This window comes from Candida dubliniensis, chromosome 1, assembly GCF_000026945.1.
Source record: "Candida dubliniensis CD36 chromosome 1, complete sequence".
Lineage (NCBI taxonomy): Eukaryota > Fungi > Ascomycota > Pichiomycetes > Serinales > Debaryomycetaceae > Candida > Candida dubliniensis.
The window spans coordinates 2,883,623-2,904,176 of record NC_012860.1 but is presented as its reverse complement, the minus strand read 5'-3'; the positions used below and the strand labels follow the sequence as shown (position 1 = coordinate 2,904,176).

The window sequence follows — 20,554 nt, the reverse complement described above, 5'->3', positions numbered from 1 at the left end:
TATCAAGTTTATATGATTTTGATGAGAAAATGGCGTATTTATAAAGTTAAGAAATGTTTGAAATATACATTGTACTACTATTTGGAGATGTTTTAATGAACTTTCACATGAACGTGGAGATTGTGGCAAGGGGTGGCAGTGTTGCTAATCAATTTGTATGCACACAATCACTAAACTATACTTTTCTCTAATAAATCTGAAGAAAATGTAGAGAAATGGTTGCCCTCTCTTTTCTTGTCATTCTAATCAGATTATAATAACCATGTCAAACTTAACTTCATCAATTCAATTGACTAGACAATCTACTTATAAATTAAACAATGGGAGCCACATTCCTGTTATTGGATATGATACTTATTTATTAGATCGTTCTCAGGCTGCTGACTTGATTTATGAAGCTTTGAAAGATGGGTATAGACACATTGATACTGCACTTGCTTATCGTAATGAAAAATAAGTTTCTCAAGGTATCAAGAGATTTTTGGATGATCATCCTGAAGTCAAAAGAAGTGACATTTGGTTTACTACCCAAATTGACAACGAATCGCAGGGATAATGAAGAGACCAAAAAAGCCGTCTAAAGAATTAAAAATGATGTTAAAGACAATATAGAGAATGTTGACGTTAATTTCGTCCATTCTCCGTTAACCTCTAATGCTCAACGTTTAGGCACCTACCAATATTTGCAAGAGCTTGTTTTGAATCCAAATGACTCGCCATTGATTGTAAAATCTATTGGTGTCTCAAATTATGGTGTTGATCATTTGGAAGAACTGTTTAATTGGGAAGGGTTTTTGATTAAACCAGTTCTTAATCAATTGGAATTGAGAGAGTACTTGTACAAGCACGAAATTTTGGCTGAAGCTTGTTCTCCTCTTACACGAGGACGCAAATTAAATGATCCTGAGTTATTGGCCATTAGTAAACAGTATGATTTAACCCCAGTTGAAATATTACTCAAATGGAAATTCCTTCAAGGATTTACTGTTTTAGTCAAGAGTGATAAACCAGCAAGAATTAAACAAAAAATGACGATGAATTAGAAGAAGGTCTGAATTTAGGTGTAGTTAGTTTGAATCCAAATATTATAGAAAAGTTGAACAAGCCAGATTCTGAATTGGCCTTGACTTGGGGAGGAAAAGATCCAACTCTTTTCAAAGATGCATGAGTAGGATCAACAATAGTAAGTATGTAGTTCGATATTTCATATACAGTTAGTATTGTTGTTTTGCTTTCACAAAAATTGAAAACGCCAAACAAGATGAACAAATACAAAAAAAAAATCACCAAATAAAATATAAACAGAGAGAGAGAAAAAAAAAATATCCAATAAAGACAACACAGACAACACAGACCATTTGTAAAAGTATATTCTTTCATTTTTCCCAACCCATATACAGATCCCATTTGTTCAAAAGTTCTTATACAACACTAAATGACTAATGTTCAGCTGTTAATTGGAGACCTCAATGGGCTATCAACAGATTCAAAAAGAAGGTTTCCTGAGATCAGACTGTCATGTGAGGCTGCAATTAATGTACTAAAAAGTTATTCATCAGTAGTCCCAATTCAAGAAATTAATAAAGAGAATCACAGGGAAGAGGTATTGAAACCATTTATTTTATCATGTAAATCAGGAAACATCAAATTGACCAACATTTCAATACCAGTTATTTACAAATTAATATTGGCCCATTTAATACCTGAACTGGATATTTCTCAAGTTTTACTGTGTTTACTGGAAGCTTCTAATTTAGCTGTTGATATTCAATTGAGAATTTTACAATGTTTACCGGCATTAATGCAAAAATATTCAATTATAGGACCTAATTTGCTTGATATGTTATCAATTTGTTCTAGTTTGACGGCAAATAATAAATCATCAATGGTGGTGAATACCGCTTCAGCAACTTTGCAACAATTATTTGCCAATGTTTTTGATAGTATTGGCGACAATACTAACGAAAAGGAGAAAAGTCATAAAGTGGTAATAGATAACGACGAATCAGTGCAAATTGATGATTTATCGCATGAAGGGTTTTTGATTTTTCAAGATTTATGTAACTTTATCGACAATGAATCACCCACTTATTTGAAAGACTCCATTCATATAAAACTATATTCAGTGCTTGAAATTGTCGAGAGTATTATCCAGGGACACCAAGTTTTGTTTCAAACTCATAAGGAGTTGGCCTACTTATTACGAGTACGACTTTTCCCATCAATGTTGAAAGTCTTGAATTCTGTTACAAGAAATTTCCCATTGGTGAATAGAACAATAAGGATTATAAATGTTCTATTATCAACCCAATTGGAAAATCTCAAAATAGAGAGTGAAATCGTTTTGTCCTTTTTCTGTCATTTATTAATTGATGGAGGAGAGACTGAGGAAAATGAGTCTAGTTGGGAAAAGTACATGGTTCTTGAATTACTCAAAAATTTGTTCAGTGATTTTCTGGTGCTTAAGCTAATTTTTCAACAATATGATTATAATAAACTGATGAAAAATGTGTTGAAAGAATTGTTTAGCGTGTTTATGGTATATTTACAAAAGAGCAATACTCTTGTCAATGATATTGTCAGACCAGTTGCAAAATTGCCTCTGGGCACTTTTTCAACCGATGGAGCTAGCTCCAGTGTTTCTACCTTACATGGTTCCAATGGCAATTACTTATCACGTGCAGCTTCAAATTTGAAACCACTGGTTCTTGATCATTTGGATAAATTAGAATCACCCAGCAATATTCCTTCCACTTATGGGATTTATTTGATTTATCAGATATTAATTTATTTTTCCGATGGTGTGGCTAACTTTGTTTATAATTTAAACGATGAATCCAAAGATCCAGCTACTTTAGAAGCCGATGTTGAATTAGCAAATGCTTTGATTGAAGTATCTGGTGTTGATGTTAGTTTATTATATGAGAATTTAATTTACACGTCAATGGATGATGAAGGGTTTAATATGTTGATTAAATCGTTTCAAAAATTCACTCATGCTACTGGGTTATTAGGAATAACGGCTACTAGAGATCGTTTGTTGACGATTTTGGCAAAAGCAATTATAAAGAATACCACTAGAAATGATATTAATGAAATAAATTCACAATCTCATTCATCAGGATCGATGTTGCAAGAGCAGAAAAAACAGTTGCTAGCATTTGGAGGATCTATAGTTGAATCGATAAGCACGTCCATTGCAGGAGAAGGTAGTAATGAGATAAATCAAGCGAATACTTCTGCTGCTTCCTCAACTGCATCAACAACACTGGGGATGAATTCTCCTGTATCACATGGTACAAGGTATTTTAATTCTCGTCATGTTGTTTGTCTTAGAGTATTAGTAAATACTGCAATTTCTTTAAAGTCTACATTACAAGACTCTTGGAACATTATTTGGATTGCGTTACAATGGTGTGGATATTATCTTGATGGACCCGATCAGTTTAGTCCATATTACAACAACACCAAATTGCAACAGACATTAAAGGAGTTCAAAAAACCACAAATCAGTGCACAGGATGTCACTAATGCGGAAAACTCTTTAAGGAAATTATATACAAGTATTGGTGATAGTTCCGTTGAAACGTTTAGAACTATACTTATCACCTTAACTAGATTATCTGATTATGCTTTGGATATTAATAATCAGAAATATGAAGACGAATTACCTATATCCAGTTTTAATAAGAGTTATTTTGTTTCCCGATTAGCACAAATTAGTGATATTGATGAAGTTCATAATTGGTTAATTAAGGATGAAGAATCATGGGAAATTGTTAGTTCATATTTTATAGGTTTGGGAACGAAAAGAAACATTCATTTCAGTTTAAGAAATTATGTTGTTGAATCATACACAAAAGTTATTGAGACTGTGGCATTTTTTGGATTTCAGCATGATGATTTGATTGAAGAAACTTCTCAAAAAACATTGAATGGGTTAAATGGATATTTGGAAAAATTATTTGGGATGGGATCATCCAAAGAACTTTTAATTAATAATCGTGAAACAGAAATTCATCTTTTAATTCTTACTACATTGCATACATTGATTGACAAATATGATAAGAATTATCAGCAAACGTGGAATGAAGTATTTAAACTTTTGAATACGCCTTTCCGTACAGTAAAGAAAGAGGATGATGTGGAAGAAGCCATTAATAATGACGATACTAAACCTGATGAAGGCATTTCAGTAAAGGACAAAACTCAGCTTTTGGTTGAAAAATCATTCGACACTCTAAAGTTAATTCTTGATGAATTTTTGTCTACTCTCCCATTCAATCAATTTAAATTTTTGATTGATACATTGTCCAATTTTGTTTACCAAGAGTATGATTTGAATATATCATTTAGTTCTGTTAGTTATTTTTGGTTGATTAGTGATTCGTTAAAATCAAGAATGGTATCTTTTAAATGTGAAACCGTACGGAAATCATCGGACAACACAGCTGAAATACATGGTGATGAAAACCAACTAATTGAATTTATTGGTGGAGAAAAGATTGAAAGCTATAACTTTTACATTTATTTAAACATTTATTTATTGTTAAGTTTAGCTAAAATCTCCAAACATGAAGTTAATAGAGCACAAGTAAGAGATGGTGCTATTCAAACATTTTATCAAATCATAGATGTTCATGGAAATGTTTTGAAAAATAAATCTTGGGATATGATTTATGATATTGTTCTTTTACCTAATTTTTTCACTATTGTTCCAGAATCATCAAGAAGTAAAGATTGGTTGGATAGTTTACAATTAATTTTTACAGGGTTAATTAGTCTTTACAATAAATTTGTTTTACATGATAACGATAATGACATTGTTATGAAATGGCAACATTTAATCGAGTATTTGGATAAGTTATTGAAACTACAATGGATTGATTTAAATTTGAAAATTTTTAAATCATTACAAGATTTGATGATTTCGTACGGCGGGAGTAAGAATAGAATTAAACAAGTGGGAGATTTGTTTTTCAAAATCTGGTCACAATTTCCTATTGAGTACGATTTAATAAATAATAATTATCAAGAATCTTTGGTTCAATACATGCAATGTTTTCCTCCTTTGTATAAGATAACATTGAAGGGCTTGTCAATTTCAGATATGGATGTTATAATTAACATTTTTAACAAATGTGGAATGTATCCTGTTTTACCAAACAATCAATCCGACAATGTAAAACCGACTAACTTGCAGAATTCTATTTTACACAATTTGAAACTTTTGAGTAATGTTGATAAACAGGATGCTAATACTGATAATAATATCAAATTACGTTTGGAATTTGAACCTTTAGTGGTGCAACAATTGAGTAATATTATTATTTATCCGTATGGAATAAGAAATAGAATTGAAGCCAAATTACAAAACAATGAGATTGTCAAAAATAAGTTACCCACATTTATTGCTTTCAGTCATTTGAGTTTGAATTTATTAAATGAGAGTTTAGATAATTTTGATGGATTTTTCACTACTACTGGTAATGATAATGCAATAATGAAATGTTTAAGGTCCTTACTTGAAATTATTGAAAATAAATCTATTGGAATAAATAATAAGGGAGACAATCAAAAATCATCAACACCGGAACTTTGGATTGAAAGTAATAATATATTTGTTAAAATTGTCAAACAATTGATCAATCATCGTGACAAGAATAACTTATTAACCAATGATGAATTTTGGAAATTAATTATACAAAGAATTGAAATTAGTTTTATTGCATATGATGAGAAAAACCAACAAATAAATATTAAACAATATCAAGAGTTAATAGAGTTGGTGTTACCAGAATTGATGAAACATGGAAGCAATCAACAGGTGATTGAAGATTTAGTGATTAAACTCTATGAGAACTCCTACTTGTATAAACATAATGATTTAGAAATTAGATTAATGGATCAAGACAAGTATACCATTGACAAAATAATTGATAATTTAACATTATATAAATTTGAAGAATATTTTGGTACAACAGAATGTATTGAGAAATATCCAAATTTACGAATTAGATTGAATTGTCTTGAACAATTGATCAAATTTCTGCTTGAGGGATCCTCCACTACTACTACTGATTCACACAAAAATGTTTTGAAACAATTGTGTGAAAAATATTTGATATTAAGAGCTAGTTTTACATTTAGAAGAATTTTGAATGATATCAAATTAGTTTATAAATGTCCAATTCCAATTATTCAACAAAGAGAATTGCTAATGATTTTGAACGGGTTGAATGAGATGTCAGTGAATAATAACAATAGTGATGGTTTGAAGAAATTATTCCATTTATTGATTCAATTAATTCCTTATTCATCGAGAATACATAATTTAGACAAGGTATTGCCTCAAGTGTTGATTAAAATATCACTGTAAAGAATAGGACTAGATAAATAGAGAGTTGTGTACATAATAAAAGTTGAATTATTTCACGATACAACACACCTACGATTGGTCTTAAATGCTCACTGAGAAATCGAAATGAGTAGTTTTGTTTAGGTAAATTTTTTTCGGCAGCACTTTCTTCACAAAATAACTCCAAAAATGATCAAAGACAGTATTCTTTTCTAAATATGAACCTTGCCTAGAGTAAGAATAACATATTGCCCCATCTCATCTACAAACCTCTTCCTAGCTCCTATAAAACTACTGTTGCATTTTGCACAACAATATCTGTTGTGTTTGTTATTTTTCGGGCCAAAATAATATTCTGGTTTTCGCCTGCTCACACGCACTTCAAAATCTCAACAAAAAATCTTCCAACACCTTATCAAACTCGAGTTTTAATCCCCTTCTTCAATTCAAACTTTCGCTTAGCTCAAATTTTCACGATCAAGTTTTTACTATGGAGGGACTTTTCTTTAACATTGACTACGGCTATATTGAAGGTGTTGTACGCGGCTACAAATCCGGCCTCTTGACCTCCAACCAATACGTCAATCTCACCCAATGCGATAACCTTGAAGATTTGAAACTCCAGTTATCGTCCACCGACTATGGCAATTTCCTTGCCAACTACTCCGGCCCCCTTAGCACCTCCGTCATCCAAGAAAACTTATCGAAAAAGCTATTCCAGCAATACCAATACATCCACACCCAGTCCTCCTCCAAATTAACCAAATTCATGAACTTTATCAACTACGGGTACATGATCGACAACGTCATCTTAATGATTACCGGAACCTTGCACGAAAGAGACAAGTCGGAAATCTTGGCCAAAACAAACCCATTGGGATGGTTCGATACCTTGCCCACCTTGTCCATCGCCACCGACATCGAAAGCTTGTACCTGACAGTTTTGATTGACACCCCGTTAGCCCCATTCTTCAAGAACTGTGTTTCTGCTGACGACTTGGACGACTTGAATATCGAAATCATCAGAAACAGACTATACAAAAACTACTTGGAAGAGTTTGTCGACTGGTGTAACAAAAATTTGGATGGACCCGATAAGGAAATCATGGAGAGGTTGCTAACCTTGGAAGCCGACAAACGTGTTATCAACATCGCCTTAAACTCCCTCAACAACCCCGACCTCTCCCCAGAAGACAAGTTATCGTTATTCCCCAACTACGGCAAGTTATACCCCACCTACCACTTGGAGTTGTCACAGGTTGACGATGTGGAACAATTAAAGTCCATTGTCGAGCTTGTAGGAGACTACAAAGACATCTTTTCCGAAACAAACGATGCCTTAAAAAGTTTGGGCGACTGGTTCTATTACTTGGAAATGCAATTGTGCAGAAACGCATTCACCCAGCAGTTTACTTTGGCAACCGTCTATGCCTGGTTGAAATCCAAAGAGCAAGAGATTAGAAACGTCACCTGGATTGCAGAGTGTATCGCCCAAAACCAGAAAAATAGAATCGATAGCTACATAGCTGTATACTGATCTACGAAATTATCGCGGATTTAAACTTGCGTTATCTATGAAATAAGCAACTTGACTCACCTGTCAATGTACATTATTTGGATAATACTTAGCGTAGCTATCAATTGAATTGTAAAACATTTGGAAAACATGATTGTTGTGAAAAGATTGTAGTGAAGACCATTTTTAATCCATATGACATCAAGACTCATTTCTCTAAACTTAAATGTGATTCATACATGTGAAGAAAAATATACAAATTTCATTTAGAAACTAAAGACAATTTGAAACTTTATATTATTTGATATTATGACAATTACTGTTATCAGTTGATATCAATGATCGTCATCTTGGCCATAGTATCAAGACAATATTGGCAATCAATTGGTTCAGTCCCCCACTCCATGTAGTTTATACAATCATATCTAAATCATTCTCTTAACACCAGCCTAAATGGTGGAAAATATCTACCAAAAGTGCTATTTTATACGACTCTATATTATGAATACTTATATGCCTATGAAAGATTTAGCAAGCTTGATATTTTGGGCCAGTCTTTTTAATCAAAATATAGGAAGTATGAGTAAAGTTTTCAAATGAGTCAGCAAGCCAAAGAGACGTACATGATCTTTATACGTCTTGAATGAACAGTCAATATCTGTGAATTACTAGTGAATCTCCGAAATGTCGACGCAATGTAATTAAATACATTTTTGACAATTGTACAACCTCATGAATTGTATTCACCATGTGTGCCGAAGAATATGGGGAATAAACAAGCTATCTCACAAAGTACTTACTATTGAACTGGTAGGAAACAATGAAACAAGATACACCATTATGCGTTAGAAGATTTTGTATACAAAGTTTTCAATGGAGCAATCTCAACAATGGTAACACTGAACCAGAGTTTATCAGATTTTATTTACGACCACATGGCAAATATGCTACCAGTTCTTAATGAATTAAGTTACCAGAATGCTTATACGTGTGGGTTGTTCTATATAGTTGGTGAAAGAGATGGTATAAACCCACACAATCAGGAAGAGTTGATCAATCTTCAATTACAAGGAAGAAGCGATGGATGGAATAATTCCACTGGAACGAATGCCTTATGAAATTGGTTAATCACCAATATACAGAGTTCATTTTCTGATACTTTCTTCTTTGCAGCTTAAATTAATCAAGAGGCAGATTCTATATCTCTACATTGTAATTCATATAACAAGTAAATAAAGTATATTAAAACTCTAAACTAATGCCTCCAATTTTCTAAAGAAATCGGATCGCTATTGAATTGTTTGTTAGTAAGGTTTAGTACAGTAATATCTGTAACTAAAACTATAAATCCACATTCGTAAGATTCACAAACAATGGCAACAAAAGCCAATCTTTTTTAACAGAATCCAATAAAAGGTAACCCAATGTCGTTACTTCACAGAACTCAGAAAACACTCGGCATCCAACGCTATCTAATAGGTAATGGTATCCCATATCACACATGGGCCCAGAATCTTGACGAATACTTAGAAGGTGACATCACGTATGTATTTCTGAAGTAGAGTATATCAACAAGTAGTAGATGGTAGGGGAGAATGTTTGGTATATATATGTGCACTCAATACCCGTGGTATGATGATATTTGGTGTTGTGTATACTATTATACAGGCCAAGCCCTTAGAATCTAGCAAACACAATTGAGTTATCTTCTGAGAAAGAGTTAACGAAACTTTAATGTAGGAACAAATTCTACCTAATTTCGATTATGATTTCCTCCTCAAAAGTATGCTCTGCAACAACCATATGCATGTCCTGAAAGATGTCCAAACCAACAAAAAACTACGCCATGTTTAATAGTTAATATTCAGCTTAATAATTGCATCGTGTGTCGTTCTTCTTTCGAATGTGGACAACGTTTCACAAATCTTGACCAACCCCATAACAAGAAGAAGGGAGCAGGTATGACACCAGAAGTCAGGGATATGTGATATGATCTCATCATTGTGAATAGCAAAAGTCACCGACAAACCTCTATTAGATGAGAAAGAGAATTGTCTTTATTTCTTAGTTGAATCTGCTCCACATATAACTAAAGATTAACCATAAGTGGGTTAGTTTTGCGCGTCAATGAAAAGGCTTATTCTCTCTACAACTCTTGTCATAATAATATACATTGTTTTATAAAGCTATACATGAAAAACTTAGGAGCAAACGTGGAAGAAAACTCAAACTAGACAGGATTATACAAACTGAAAACAAGAATGAGAATAGGAGTATTTGGTGTAGATGAAATGGATGGTATTGATGATGTCAAAATTAAACTATTGTTTGATGATGTAGTTAATGATGATACTCCAACCAATGGATTATTGTTGGTTGCGGTGGTTGAACTATTGACAAAACAATAATTGTTTAATAAATCAGCATAACTTAAACTTGAAAAATCAGGTCCACTGAGATTTGAAGTTGTGGTTGCATGATTGCGTTGATGCCTTTGAGAATATCTCGGTCATGGTTGATTTGTATTGAAACCAACAATATTATTTGAAGAGAACGATTCGTTCAAGACTGGACGTAATACTGTCAGTTTGTTAAGATCTTCAAAATTGCGTTACAGACTTGCTTTCTTGTTGATGCAACATCAATTTAGAAACCAATTTATTAAATTGAGGAAACTCATCATCTTTCTTCATAGTCTTGCTGCCTCCAACAGAAGTACTTGAACTATTGGTGATATAGTTTCGTGTAATCGATAAACCATTGAAAACCTGCATCTATTCGTGATTATTGGACTGAGCCGTATGATATAGTTATTGTTTGTATCAGCATTGTGTAGGTAGTTTCAGGTACCAATGACCAACGTCTTTCGTCTAGGAACTTACCACTGTTTCTTTTAGTGCAACATATAACAATAGGTGCTTCGGCGCAATTGCTACCATGTGTCGACCAACATTTTAGACGAGGAATTCTCCAAATCTATATATAAGATCTCAACATTATAAACCTTCTAATATTGAATCTATTATAGGTTAGAGATAGGAATAATCGACTTGCCATAAGTCATCAAGCAGTGCTTAAATGATCGTCTGAGCCTTGTTATTTGTTAAGGATGGATGGGATTGATGATGATGCTGTGGTGATTTTGTGTGTTGATGCTTGAGTTGCTAAAATTAGATTTGGTAGTAGTGTGTTGACCAATTACTGATTTCGAATAAAAAGAAAATGAATAACAAAAACATTCCACAATAGGAAATAATTGGTATTTGTTACACGACTTTTTTAATATTTTTCTCTTGTTCCTTTTTTTTGCACCTAATATAACATTACCATCAACAGTGTATGTTACATGTAACATTATAGATGTGATATGATTGAAGGAGTGGGATTGTAAATTGAATGAAAAAAGATACTATGGAGTAATAAGAAAATAGCTATTTTGTAAAATTCAAATAAGAATTAATGTTGTTAGGAAGAAGAAGAAGAAGAAGTTGGAAATTTCATTGGTCTTGATAATATATTTTTCGTGTCCCGCCTTCCTCTTGCGCCCACAGAAATTTTTTCTTTGCATTTCATTTACAACTCCTTTGACAGACAGAGAGAGAGATCAGAGATTGAATTTTTTTTTTTTACTTTCACCTTTTCCTTTCTTTCTTTCTTTCTATATTGATTAGAAGGTTCCTATCTTATTTATTTCATTCATTTCATTTATTTGCATAAACTTATTAATACCCATTTGATCAAGTGTTTGATTGATTAGTATTTTCAAACAGATCATTCGCTTAAAATCTGAAATCAAATTCCTTTTTTTCCTTTTCTTCTAAAAATTCCAAACAATATCCAAAACAATACAAAAACAAAGAAAAAAATTTTATTAGAAGAAAATAAGAACTAAAACAGCTACGTTTTCAATTACAATTAATCATTTATATCCCTTGCATTAACACCAAAACTTATAGACAACAGAAACATTAGTCTTTTTTGTTTTCTACATTTATTCCTCATATTAAATAACACTCACTATGTCTAATTTTAGAGATAGTTCTAGTCCTCGAAGAGGCTATTCAGAATTTGATCCTGAATCTGGTGAAGGTTTAGGAAGAAAGAAATCCTTAATTAGACCAGAAAGATCAAGAATGGATGAAAACCATCCCCGATTCCATTATACTCAAGTTGCCAATCAGGAATCTAATCATATTAAAGTACAACCATCTTCAACTGGTGTTGATCCTCGTAAATCAAACGAATTATCAACATCAAGATCCCATTTAAGTAATTATGCTACTCCATCACATCAAGAGGAAGATGAAGACGAGGGGATCCCCTTAATGGATATACATAATGCTTCACCTAATGTTAGTAGTGATCAAAATAATGATCTAAAAGGTGGACGTGAAGTTTATGGGTTAAACGATGAAATTAACGATTATGGCAATTCACCCAAGAAAAACCAAGTAATTTCATCATCAAGACCATTAAACAAGGAAAAACCAACTAAACCTAAACATGACATATATTTTTGGAAAGTTTATTGTTATGCTATTACATTTTGGGCTCCAGCTCCATTATTGAAATTATTTGGATTACCAACAAAAGATCGTCAATTTGCCTGGAGAGAAAAAATCGGATTGATTTCTTGTATTCTTTATATTGGTGCATTTGTTGCCTATTTGACTTTTGGTTTCACTAAAACAGTTTGTTCGAGTCAAGTGGTTAGAACCCAAATTAATCATGTTAATGGTGGTTATTTGATTATTAATGGTAGAGCTTACGATTTAACTTCGTCGCAACATCCAAAAGCAGCTGGTATACAAGCCGGTGCTAATGTTTTATACCCTCCGATGAATGCTGGTGGTAAAGATGCATCATTTCTTTTCCAAAATGTTAATGGTAACTGTAAGGGGTTAATCAAACCAAGAGATAATTGTTCTATTCCATACAATGGTGATGAATTGGCTTGGTATATGCCATGTCGTCTTTTCAACCAAGATGGTTCAACTAAACCAAATAATACATTTGCTTATTATAAAGGATGGGCTTGTCATACCAGTGAGACTGCTCGTGATGCCTATTATAAATTGAAAGTTAATGGTGATGTTTATTTCACCTGGGATGACGTTAAGAATTCATCAAGAAACTTGGTGGTGTACTCTGGGAATGTGTTGGATTTGGATTTGATAAATTGGATTGAAACTGACGATGTTACTTATCCCGAGTTGTTTGATAAATTAAGAGATGATGAAACTTATCGTGGATTGGATATATCTTTGGTTTTGACAAATTCTGAAGAACGACAGGCAGCTAGATGTTTAACAGAAATTATCAAAGTTGGATCTATTGATACTGATACTATTGGTTGTATTGCATCTCAAGTTGTGTTGTACGTGTCCTTGGTGTTCATTTTATCGGTTGTTGTCGTCAAATTTATTATGGCATGTTGGTTTAAATGGGTCACTTCAAGAAAACAGGGGGCTACAATGTACGATTCAAAAGCTTGGGCGAAAAGAAATAGAGAAATCGAAGACTGGGTCGATCATGATCATGGTATTGGTGCCGAAGTCAAAACCGTACCTGTGAAAGCTAGAGCTAATTATAAAGCTGCCAAAACCAATAGACAATCTGTTTTCCATAGAGCCCAAAAATTGTCTTTGGGACCAAATGCTGATTTATCACAATATTATGATAATCCTAATGCTCTTTCCAAGACTTTTAAATATACCACCATGTCCACTCAAGCAGCATTATTGGGACGCAATGGATACGGTAAACGTGGTAATAATGCCAATAAAAGTGTTAGTGGTGGGTTCAATGGCAGACAATCCAATCTTTATTTGACTGATCAAGGTTCATCAACTGATTTATTGAACCGTCCAATTTCTTCTTATAATCCATTTGATTCTATGGGTGATGATTCCATTGTCATTAATGGTTTATCTCCAGATATTATTCATCCTGATGTTGTTCCTCAACCACCAGTTGAATATCAACCTTTTGGATATCCATTAGCTCATACAATTAATTTGGTCACTTGTTATTCTGAAGATGAAGATGGTATTCGTATTACTTTGGATTCGATTGCCACTACTGATTTCCCTAATTCTCATAAATTAATCCTTGTTATTTGTGATGGTTTAATTAAAGGTTCGGGTAATGATGAAACAACTCCCGATATTGTGTTGGATATGATGTCAGACTTTACCGTGCCTAGAGATGAAGTTGAAGCTTATTCATATGTTGCAGTTGCCCAAGGTAGTAAGCGTCATAATATGGCCAAAGTTTATGCTGGGTTTTACAAGTATAACGACGAAACAGTCCCACCAGAAAAGCAACAACGTATTCCAATGATTACTATTGTCAAATGTGGTACCCCTGAGGAAGCCAGTGCTCCTAAACCAGGTAATAGAGGTAAACGTGATTCACAAATCATTTTAATGTCATTTTTACAAAAAGTTGTTTTTGATGAAAGAATGACTAGTTTAGAATATGAAATGTTACAAAGTATTTGGAGAGTCACTGGATTAATGGCAGAATTTTATGAAATTGTGTTGATGGTTGATGCTGATACTAAAGTTTTCCCAGATTCATTAACTCATATGGTTGCCGAAATGGTTAAAGATCCAACTATTATGGGATTATGTGGAGAAACAAAGATTTCCAACAAGGCACAAACATGGGTTACGGCAATTCAAGTTTTCGAATATTATATTTCCCATCATCAAGCCAAGGCGTTTGAATCGATTTTCGGTGGGGTTACTTGTTTACCTGGTTGTTTCTGTATGTATAGAATCAAGGCACCAAAGGGATCTGATGGATATTGGGTACCTATTTTGGCTAACCCGGATATTGTCGAGAGATATTCAGATAATGTGGTTGATACTTTACATCGTAAGAATTTGTTGTTATTGGGTGAAGATCGTTATCTTTCCTCATTGATGTTGAGAACTTTCCCCAAGAGGAAACAGGTCTTTGTTCCTAAAGCTGCTTGTAAAACTGTTGTTCCCGATAAATTTAAAGTGTTATTATCACAACGTCGTCGTTGGATTAATTCTACTGTGCATAATTTGTTTGAATTGGTTTTGGTTAAAGATTTGTGTGGTACATTTTGCTTTTCTATGCAATTTGTTATTTTTATTGAATTGATTGGTACTTTGGTGTTGCCAGCGGCCATTACTTTTACTATTTACGTGATTATTGTTGCTATTGTATCTAAACCAACTCCAGTTATGTCGTTGGTTTTATTGGCAGTTATTTTTGGGTTACCTGGTTGTTTAATTGTTATTACTGTTTCATCATTGTCGTATCTTGTTTATTTTGTTATTTATCTTTTTGCATTACCAATTTGGAATTTTGTGTTGCCAAGTTATGCATATTGGAAATTTGATGATTTCAGTTGGGGTGAAACAAGAACAGTTGCTGGTGGTGATAAAGGAGATCATAGTGCTGTTGAAGGTAAATTTGATTCTTCAAAGATTGCCATGAAAAGATGGAGAGAATGGGAAAGAGAACGTAGAAATACAGAAAACAGAAAACAACAACAGCAGCAACAATTGACAAACAATTCAAGTAATAATTTGGCTGTTCCTGGTGCTGCATGGGATCCATCAAATACAGGAGGAAATTTGATTGATGATTTAAGTCAAGGATCATCTTCGGGGTCTGGTTGATTGGGTTTTGAAAAAAAGAAAGGAGAGACCTTTTTATTTATGTATATGGATATATAAAATTGTAAACAATAAAAGAGATACTATTTTTACAACGCTGCTTTATAACATAGAGGCTCCAGAATATTTCAAATTTCTGCCTTGTTTATTGCATGCATTGTACAGAATCTCTTACAAACACAAAACGTAGCCAAGCAGCCGTTGCAAGTTCATTAAATAGAATACAAAACAGAAGGGAAAGGGAGAATTTGGAGGTTATTTATAGCTCCAACATAATATGTAAATCAGGGGGGGGGAATAAGGCGCGTATGGGAATAATGGCACCACTGGTTACCAATGCAATTACTGGTTGTCATTTCAGTTGAATTAATAATGTTTCAGTTTGAGACAATAACAGCAACAGGCCTCCATGAAAAAAGTTATGCCCCTTATAAAATATCAAAAGTTAAAATTTAACTAAAACTAAACCATATTCATTTATTGATAATCATATATAAATAAACAATAAATAATATAAACTCAAAAAGCATATATAACAAATATCAAAACTTTATGGAATTCTCTTTATTTCATTAATGCAGTGAGGGTCCCGGAATTGGCAAAAACCTGGTTGTTGATGACAACAAGAAAGCCCCAGTATGAACTCAACATTTAGCAATCTTCTGAGATTTGCTTAACAATTGGTAATAAAAATCAAACTAAATCAAACATTAGGGGAACTTTGAAATACCACAGCAACTGAACATAAACTTAAACAGTGCTGGATAAAGATATATATAATGCATATATGGAATATGTAAATAATAACTTGAAAACAGGATGGATAACAAATAGTTCTAATAAGAGAGATGTTATATTTTTCTGAAGGAATTTCTGGAACGAAGTTAACTTAACTCGTTATCAAATGTTGACAGATATATATGATGTGTAATGTATTGATAGAAGTTGACCGATTGATCAATTGGGTCAGACATTGTTTAATTAAACAATGTGTAAAGGTCTTTTTTTTTTTTTTTGCTTAAATGAATCTTGGGCCTGATGAATTGGCAGTTATGACTGATGATGAAGTCGATATACTATCATCAGAATTGAATGAACTTTCAGTTGGACTACTTGAAATATAACCCCCTTTTTGAATATACAATTTTTTGAATTTTTGTAATCTCCAAGTGTTTTTAACTTTGTTAATAGAAGGTTTGAAAGCTGAACCTGGTGTAGCTAATGCGTATAACATTGTTTGTTTGAAGATATGATAATGATGATAGTAAAAAAGAAAATTTAAAACAAAAAGGAATATATGAAAATCTCTTGGAATTATCACTTTCAAGAAAAGGGATTATTGAAGGGTATTTATATTTGGTCCAAAAACTCTAAATAGTTGAATAAAAAAGAAGGTGTGAAAACAATTAATTATACGTTAAAATGGAAACTCCCACAAGAAGATTAAAAAGGTGCATTGCATGTATGTAATATGCATGATAAATATCATAACGTAAAGAGGGAAAGGGAAAGGCGCTAAATAGTTAATAATAATAAAAATGACGACACAGGTTGTTTCTTTATTTGGGTGAATGGATGGGGGGGAAGATGATGATCATATTGGAAAAAGAATGTTAAAAATATTGAAAAATGAAAAATGTTAGTAATTTTGCATCAATTTTTGTGGTTTGGAGAAATAAATTCAATTCTTGTATTTGCCCGTTACTATTGTCTTTGGCTCTTTTTGTTTCGGGCTACATCAATAAAGTTTCTTGGAATGTATAATGGTTTTATTCATTGTGCATTTCATGAAATTGCAAGCATATTTTGTGATCGATTCTTGCCAATCTCTTTGAATGTGTTGCCCATCCTACACAAAATGTAGAAGAAAGAAAGAAAGAAATGAAAGCCAAGAAAATTGACAGTAAACCCTTCGGGGTGAAAAAGTTTTTTGACATCGTTTGCAGTTACGATTATACCTGCGGAAAAGTATTACTCACTGAACGTGACTTGTTTGACGAGAAAGACTGTTAGGGTAAACAAAGCCTACTTGGAGTGGAATATATGGGGGAAACTACGAGGTTAAAAGGCTTTATTCATTGCAGGTATGAAAATGAAAGGGACTAGTTATAGCTCGGAAGAACAACAACGTGGAAATTTGTCACCGGTGATAACTAAACAATATAGTCTGTGACATATATGAAAATTCGGCGATCACTAAGAAACTAAACTTCTTTTTTTCTTTTTACTATATTGTTTCATTGTCGCAGGGTAGTAAATTGGGCCAAATTGAAAGGGTTGAAAAAGACTAAAATTAAAACTAAAATGAAATTTAGATAACTTTTGAATTTCGCTTGACAATTCGCTCAGTCGTTGGTTGGTTCGTGTGCATGTCAATGCTAAAAAGACTTTTTTAGTGCACATTTTTCAAATTCCTTTGGTCCCGTTTCTTCTATTGCTTTTTATAAAGTACATACATGTAAAGACGTATACGCACATTATTGATATGTAGCTTTGGATCGTGATCGTGATATATCTTAAAGGATTGACGATACACGATGATAATTCATGGGTCAACCAATTCATTTGGTAAGGCGTCCAGCGAAGCAAATTTGTTATTTTTGTGAATTGGTGATAGTTTTAGTTTTCACTAAACCTTTTATTCATTGCAAAGGGGTTTCCATACTTACCTTCCTGTTAAATGTTCATTTAGTATAAACTCAATTTCACTTGATATTGTTTCTTTTTCCGCTAAATATGGTTAGGGTTATTTTAGGAAAAACTCGGTTAAACATGTAGAATGGTTTTAATTGCCTGAATTTCATCTGCGATATTGTTTTGTGGCTGCTTTTCTTTTTTTCTTAGTTTGTTCTCGACTCTATCTGGTACGCAATATCACCACCACTACCACTATCACCATCATTATCCATTGGCTAGCATTCCATGACTCCTCCTTTTCACAAGTCCATGGTTTGAATACACTATTGTTTTGGGATTCATTTCTCCATAAACTACTCTTCAAGCCACTATTATCTAATTAGAATTTTAAGTTTTGGGTTTTGTTGCTTCCAAATTAATACAAAGGTATGGCTCTAGCCCTTATTTCATTCTTGCACGGCATTGAAAGCTCGATTATCTCCATATAAGCTTATAACAGAATTCAAATTGTATAAGCCGAAAGGTAGAGTGTTTTTGGCTATTCCAATTCTATGTCTCTTGTTCTTCAACACGAGCATGATCATCATTCCTTCAAAGCAAAAAAAAGCACCACACTTACTTCGTGATTGTTCTTTTGAAATTCTTGCATTAAATGTATGGAAACCATTCTTGTTTACACTTTGCGTCATTCTTTTGCAATTATTGTGTCATTAATTCTAGTTCGCAAATAATAGAAAAACCCACACAAAAAAAAAAGAATCACCAAGACTTTTTAGCTGGAAACAAGGGTTATGTCAACCTTCATAACCAATAGGGGGCACTTAAACAATCTATTGTTCTTAGGGATTTACGTGGAATCTAGCTATTTTTTAAAATGAAAAAAAAAAAAAAAGAAAGAGAGATAATGGGGATCAATCAACCTGGAAAAGCATTTAGCCGAAATAGATTTGTTTACTTTTAGTTGTTCAATTGGAATTTTTATAATCAGTGAATACAGAATATGATAAACAAAATAACATACCTGAAAACTAGTATTCATTAATGGTGCCATAGCTACATTTGTATAATTAAAAATATTTTTCATATGATCAGCTACCTGCAGAATTCCACCTCACTATAATTGTGTAATTTTTGATACGTCCATTGTCTTGTGGAATGTGCAAGTACGCCTTGAGTCGTTGTCATACAAATTATAAAAGTCATTTACAAAAAGAGGAAGAAAATATTTGGAAAATTTGACCCTAAAGGATAGTTTTACCGATTTGAGTAAATAAACAATCTTTGAAAAATAGGAGGTTAACCGAAACTATTTGGAAATGAGCTTGCTTTGAAAAATTAAATTAGCAGCAATAAATAAAATTAGCCGCATACGAAGAGAGTTCTTCCATCTATAAATCCACAGTTTCTAAATATTCTCAAGCTGACAAATATTTTACTTTAGTGTTGGTTATTTCATAGACTTGTTGTCATAGGGCCACAAAACAATTTTGCAATTGTTGTTCAAATTTTTCTTTCTAGCGTTTATTGCTCCTGCACTTTCATTTGATTATAATGATGTGGAATGTTCAAACATTCGTTCATCCCAAGTTGTATGATAATCACAGGTGGAAAAGCATTCTTATTCTAATTTGAATATTGTAAGTATTGGTCCGGCGATTGTTGCTTATCAGATGGAAAATGAGGCGAAAAACTGGTTCCTCGTATGTGTCTTACCTGTCGAGTGGTGCTTCGCCTCGTGGGAAAAAATGGGGCGATCTGTTTTGACCACGGGATCTACAAAAGTACGCCAAAGCCAACATCATCATCGCCATCACGGCCAGAGGGAAAAAAAAAGTTTAATTGTGTGTAAATTAATATTACACAATGAAGTATTCCTAGGTTTTATTATTTAGATATTACGACGGATAATATGTGTTGCTCTAACTTTCTATAGATTCGAAGCTAATTATCAGTATGTAATAATTGAAAATAATAAAATGTGAATTGTCTTTCAAAAGAGAAGTAGTATATAATAGAGAATAATAAATTAGCAATTATAAAGGATTCGTCGAACTCTCTGAGTTGAATTCAAAAGGACTGCACATAAAATATTGCAGATCCTGTTTTACAACAACAACAAGGTGCCTAAAAATGAATACACAAACTTCATAGAAGCAAGACATGGCACTGATAAACTCTTGATTGCTAACATTTTAACAGTCAGAAAAGAATAAAAAGTGACCCCAATGATAAAGCATTTTCACTCCTGAGCAAATCTGTGAAACTTTCTAATGTTTGCAAGAAACGTTTTCACGTTGGGAAAGTTGAATGGTTAGGAAACCTTCACAAATTTTGCAACTGAAACTCCAATAACAATACCAATAAGGTGTATTCAACAGAATCGCT

General features: G+C 33.0%; 3 protein-coding genes and 2 pseudogenes across 3 annotated transcripts, besides 3 other annotated features; 4 read left to right on the top strand and 1 right to left on the bottom strand. All coding sequences in view use genetic code 12, as the record gives it.

Annotated features, from left to right (window-relative positions):
- Window positions 1-262: 262 nt before the first annotated feature.
- CD36_12190 lies at window positions 263-1,162 on the top strand (annotated as a pseudogene).
- Window positions 263-1,162: a sequence feature (rearranged pseudogene).
- Window positions 1,163-1,435: 273 nt separating this feature from the next.
- On the top strand, window positions 1,436-6,379 carry CD36_12180 (SEC7-family member, endocytosis and vacuole integrity protein, putative; the record flags this gene model as incomplete). Its single annotated transcript, XM_002417813.1, has 1 exon — window positions 1,436-6,379. The coding sequence occupies one exon, from the start codon at window positions 1,436-1,438 to the stop codon at window positions 6,377-6,379; it is 4,944 nt and encodes a 1,647-aa protein (XP_002417858.1).
- A 469-nt stretch (window positions 6,380-6,848) lies between these two features.
- CD36_12170 (v-ATPase D subunit, putative) lies at window positions 6,849-7,895 on the top strand (the record flags this gene model as incomplete). The annotated part of the gene is made up of 1 exon (XM_002417812.1): window positions 6,849-7,895. The coding sequence occupies one exon, from the start codon at window positions 6,849-6,851 to the stop codon at window positions 7,893-7,895; it is 1,047 nt and encodes a 348-aa protein (XP_002417857.1).
- A 3,998-nt stretch (window positions 7,896-11,893) lies between these two features.
- On the top strand, window positions 11,894-15,535 carry CD36_12160 (chitin synthase 3, putative; the record flags this gene model as incomplete). The annotated part of the gene is made up of 1 exon (XM_002417811.1): window positions 11,894-15,535. One exon carries the CDS (start codon window positions 11,894-11,896, stop codon window positions 15,533-15,535), a length of 3,642 nt encoding a protein of 1,213 aa, XP_002417856.1.
- A 2,226-nt stretch (window positions 15,536-17,761) lies between these two features.
- Window positions 17,762-18,077, bottom strand: CD36_12155 (annotated as a pseudogene).
- Window positions 17,762-18,077: a sequence feature.
- A 1,956-nt stretch (window positions 18,078-20,033) lies between these two features.
- Window positions 20,034-20,281: a mobile genetic element.
- Between the last annotated feature and the right edge of the window lie 273 nt (window positions 20,282-20,554).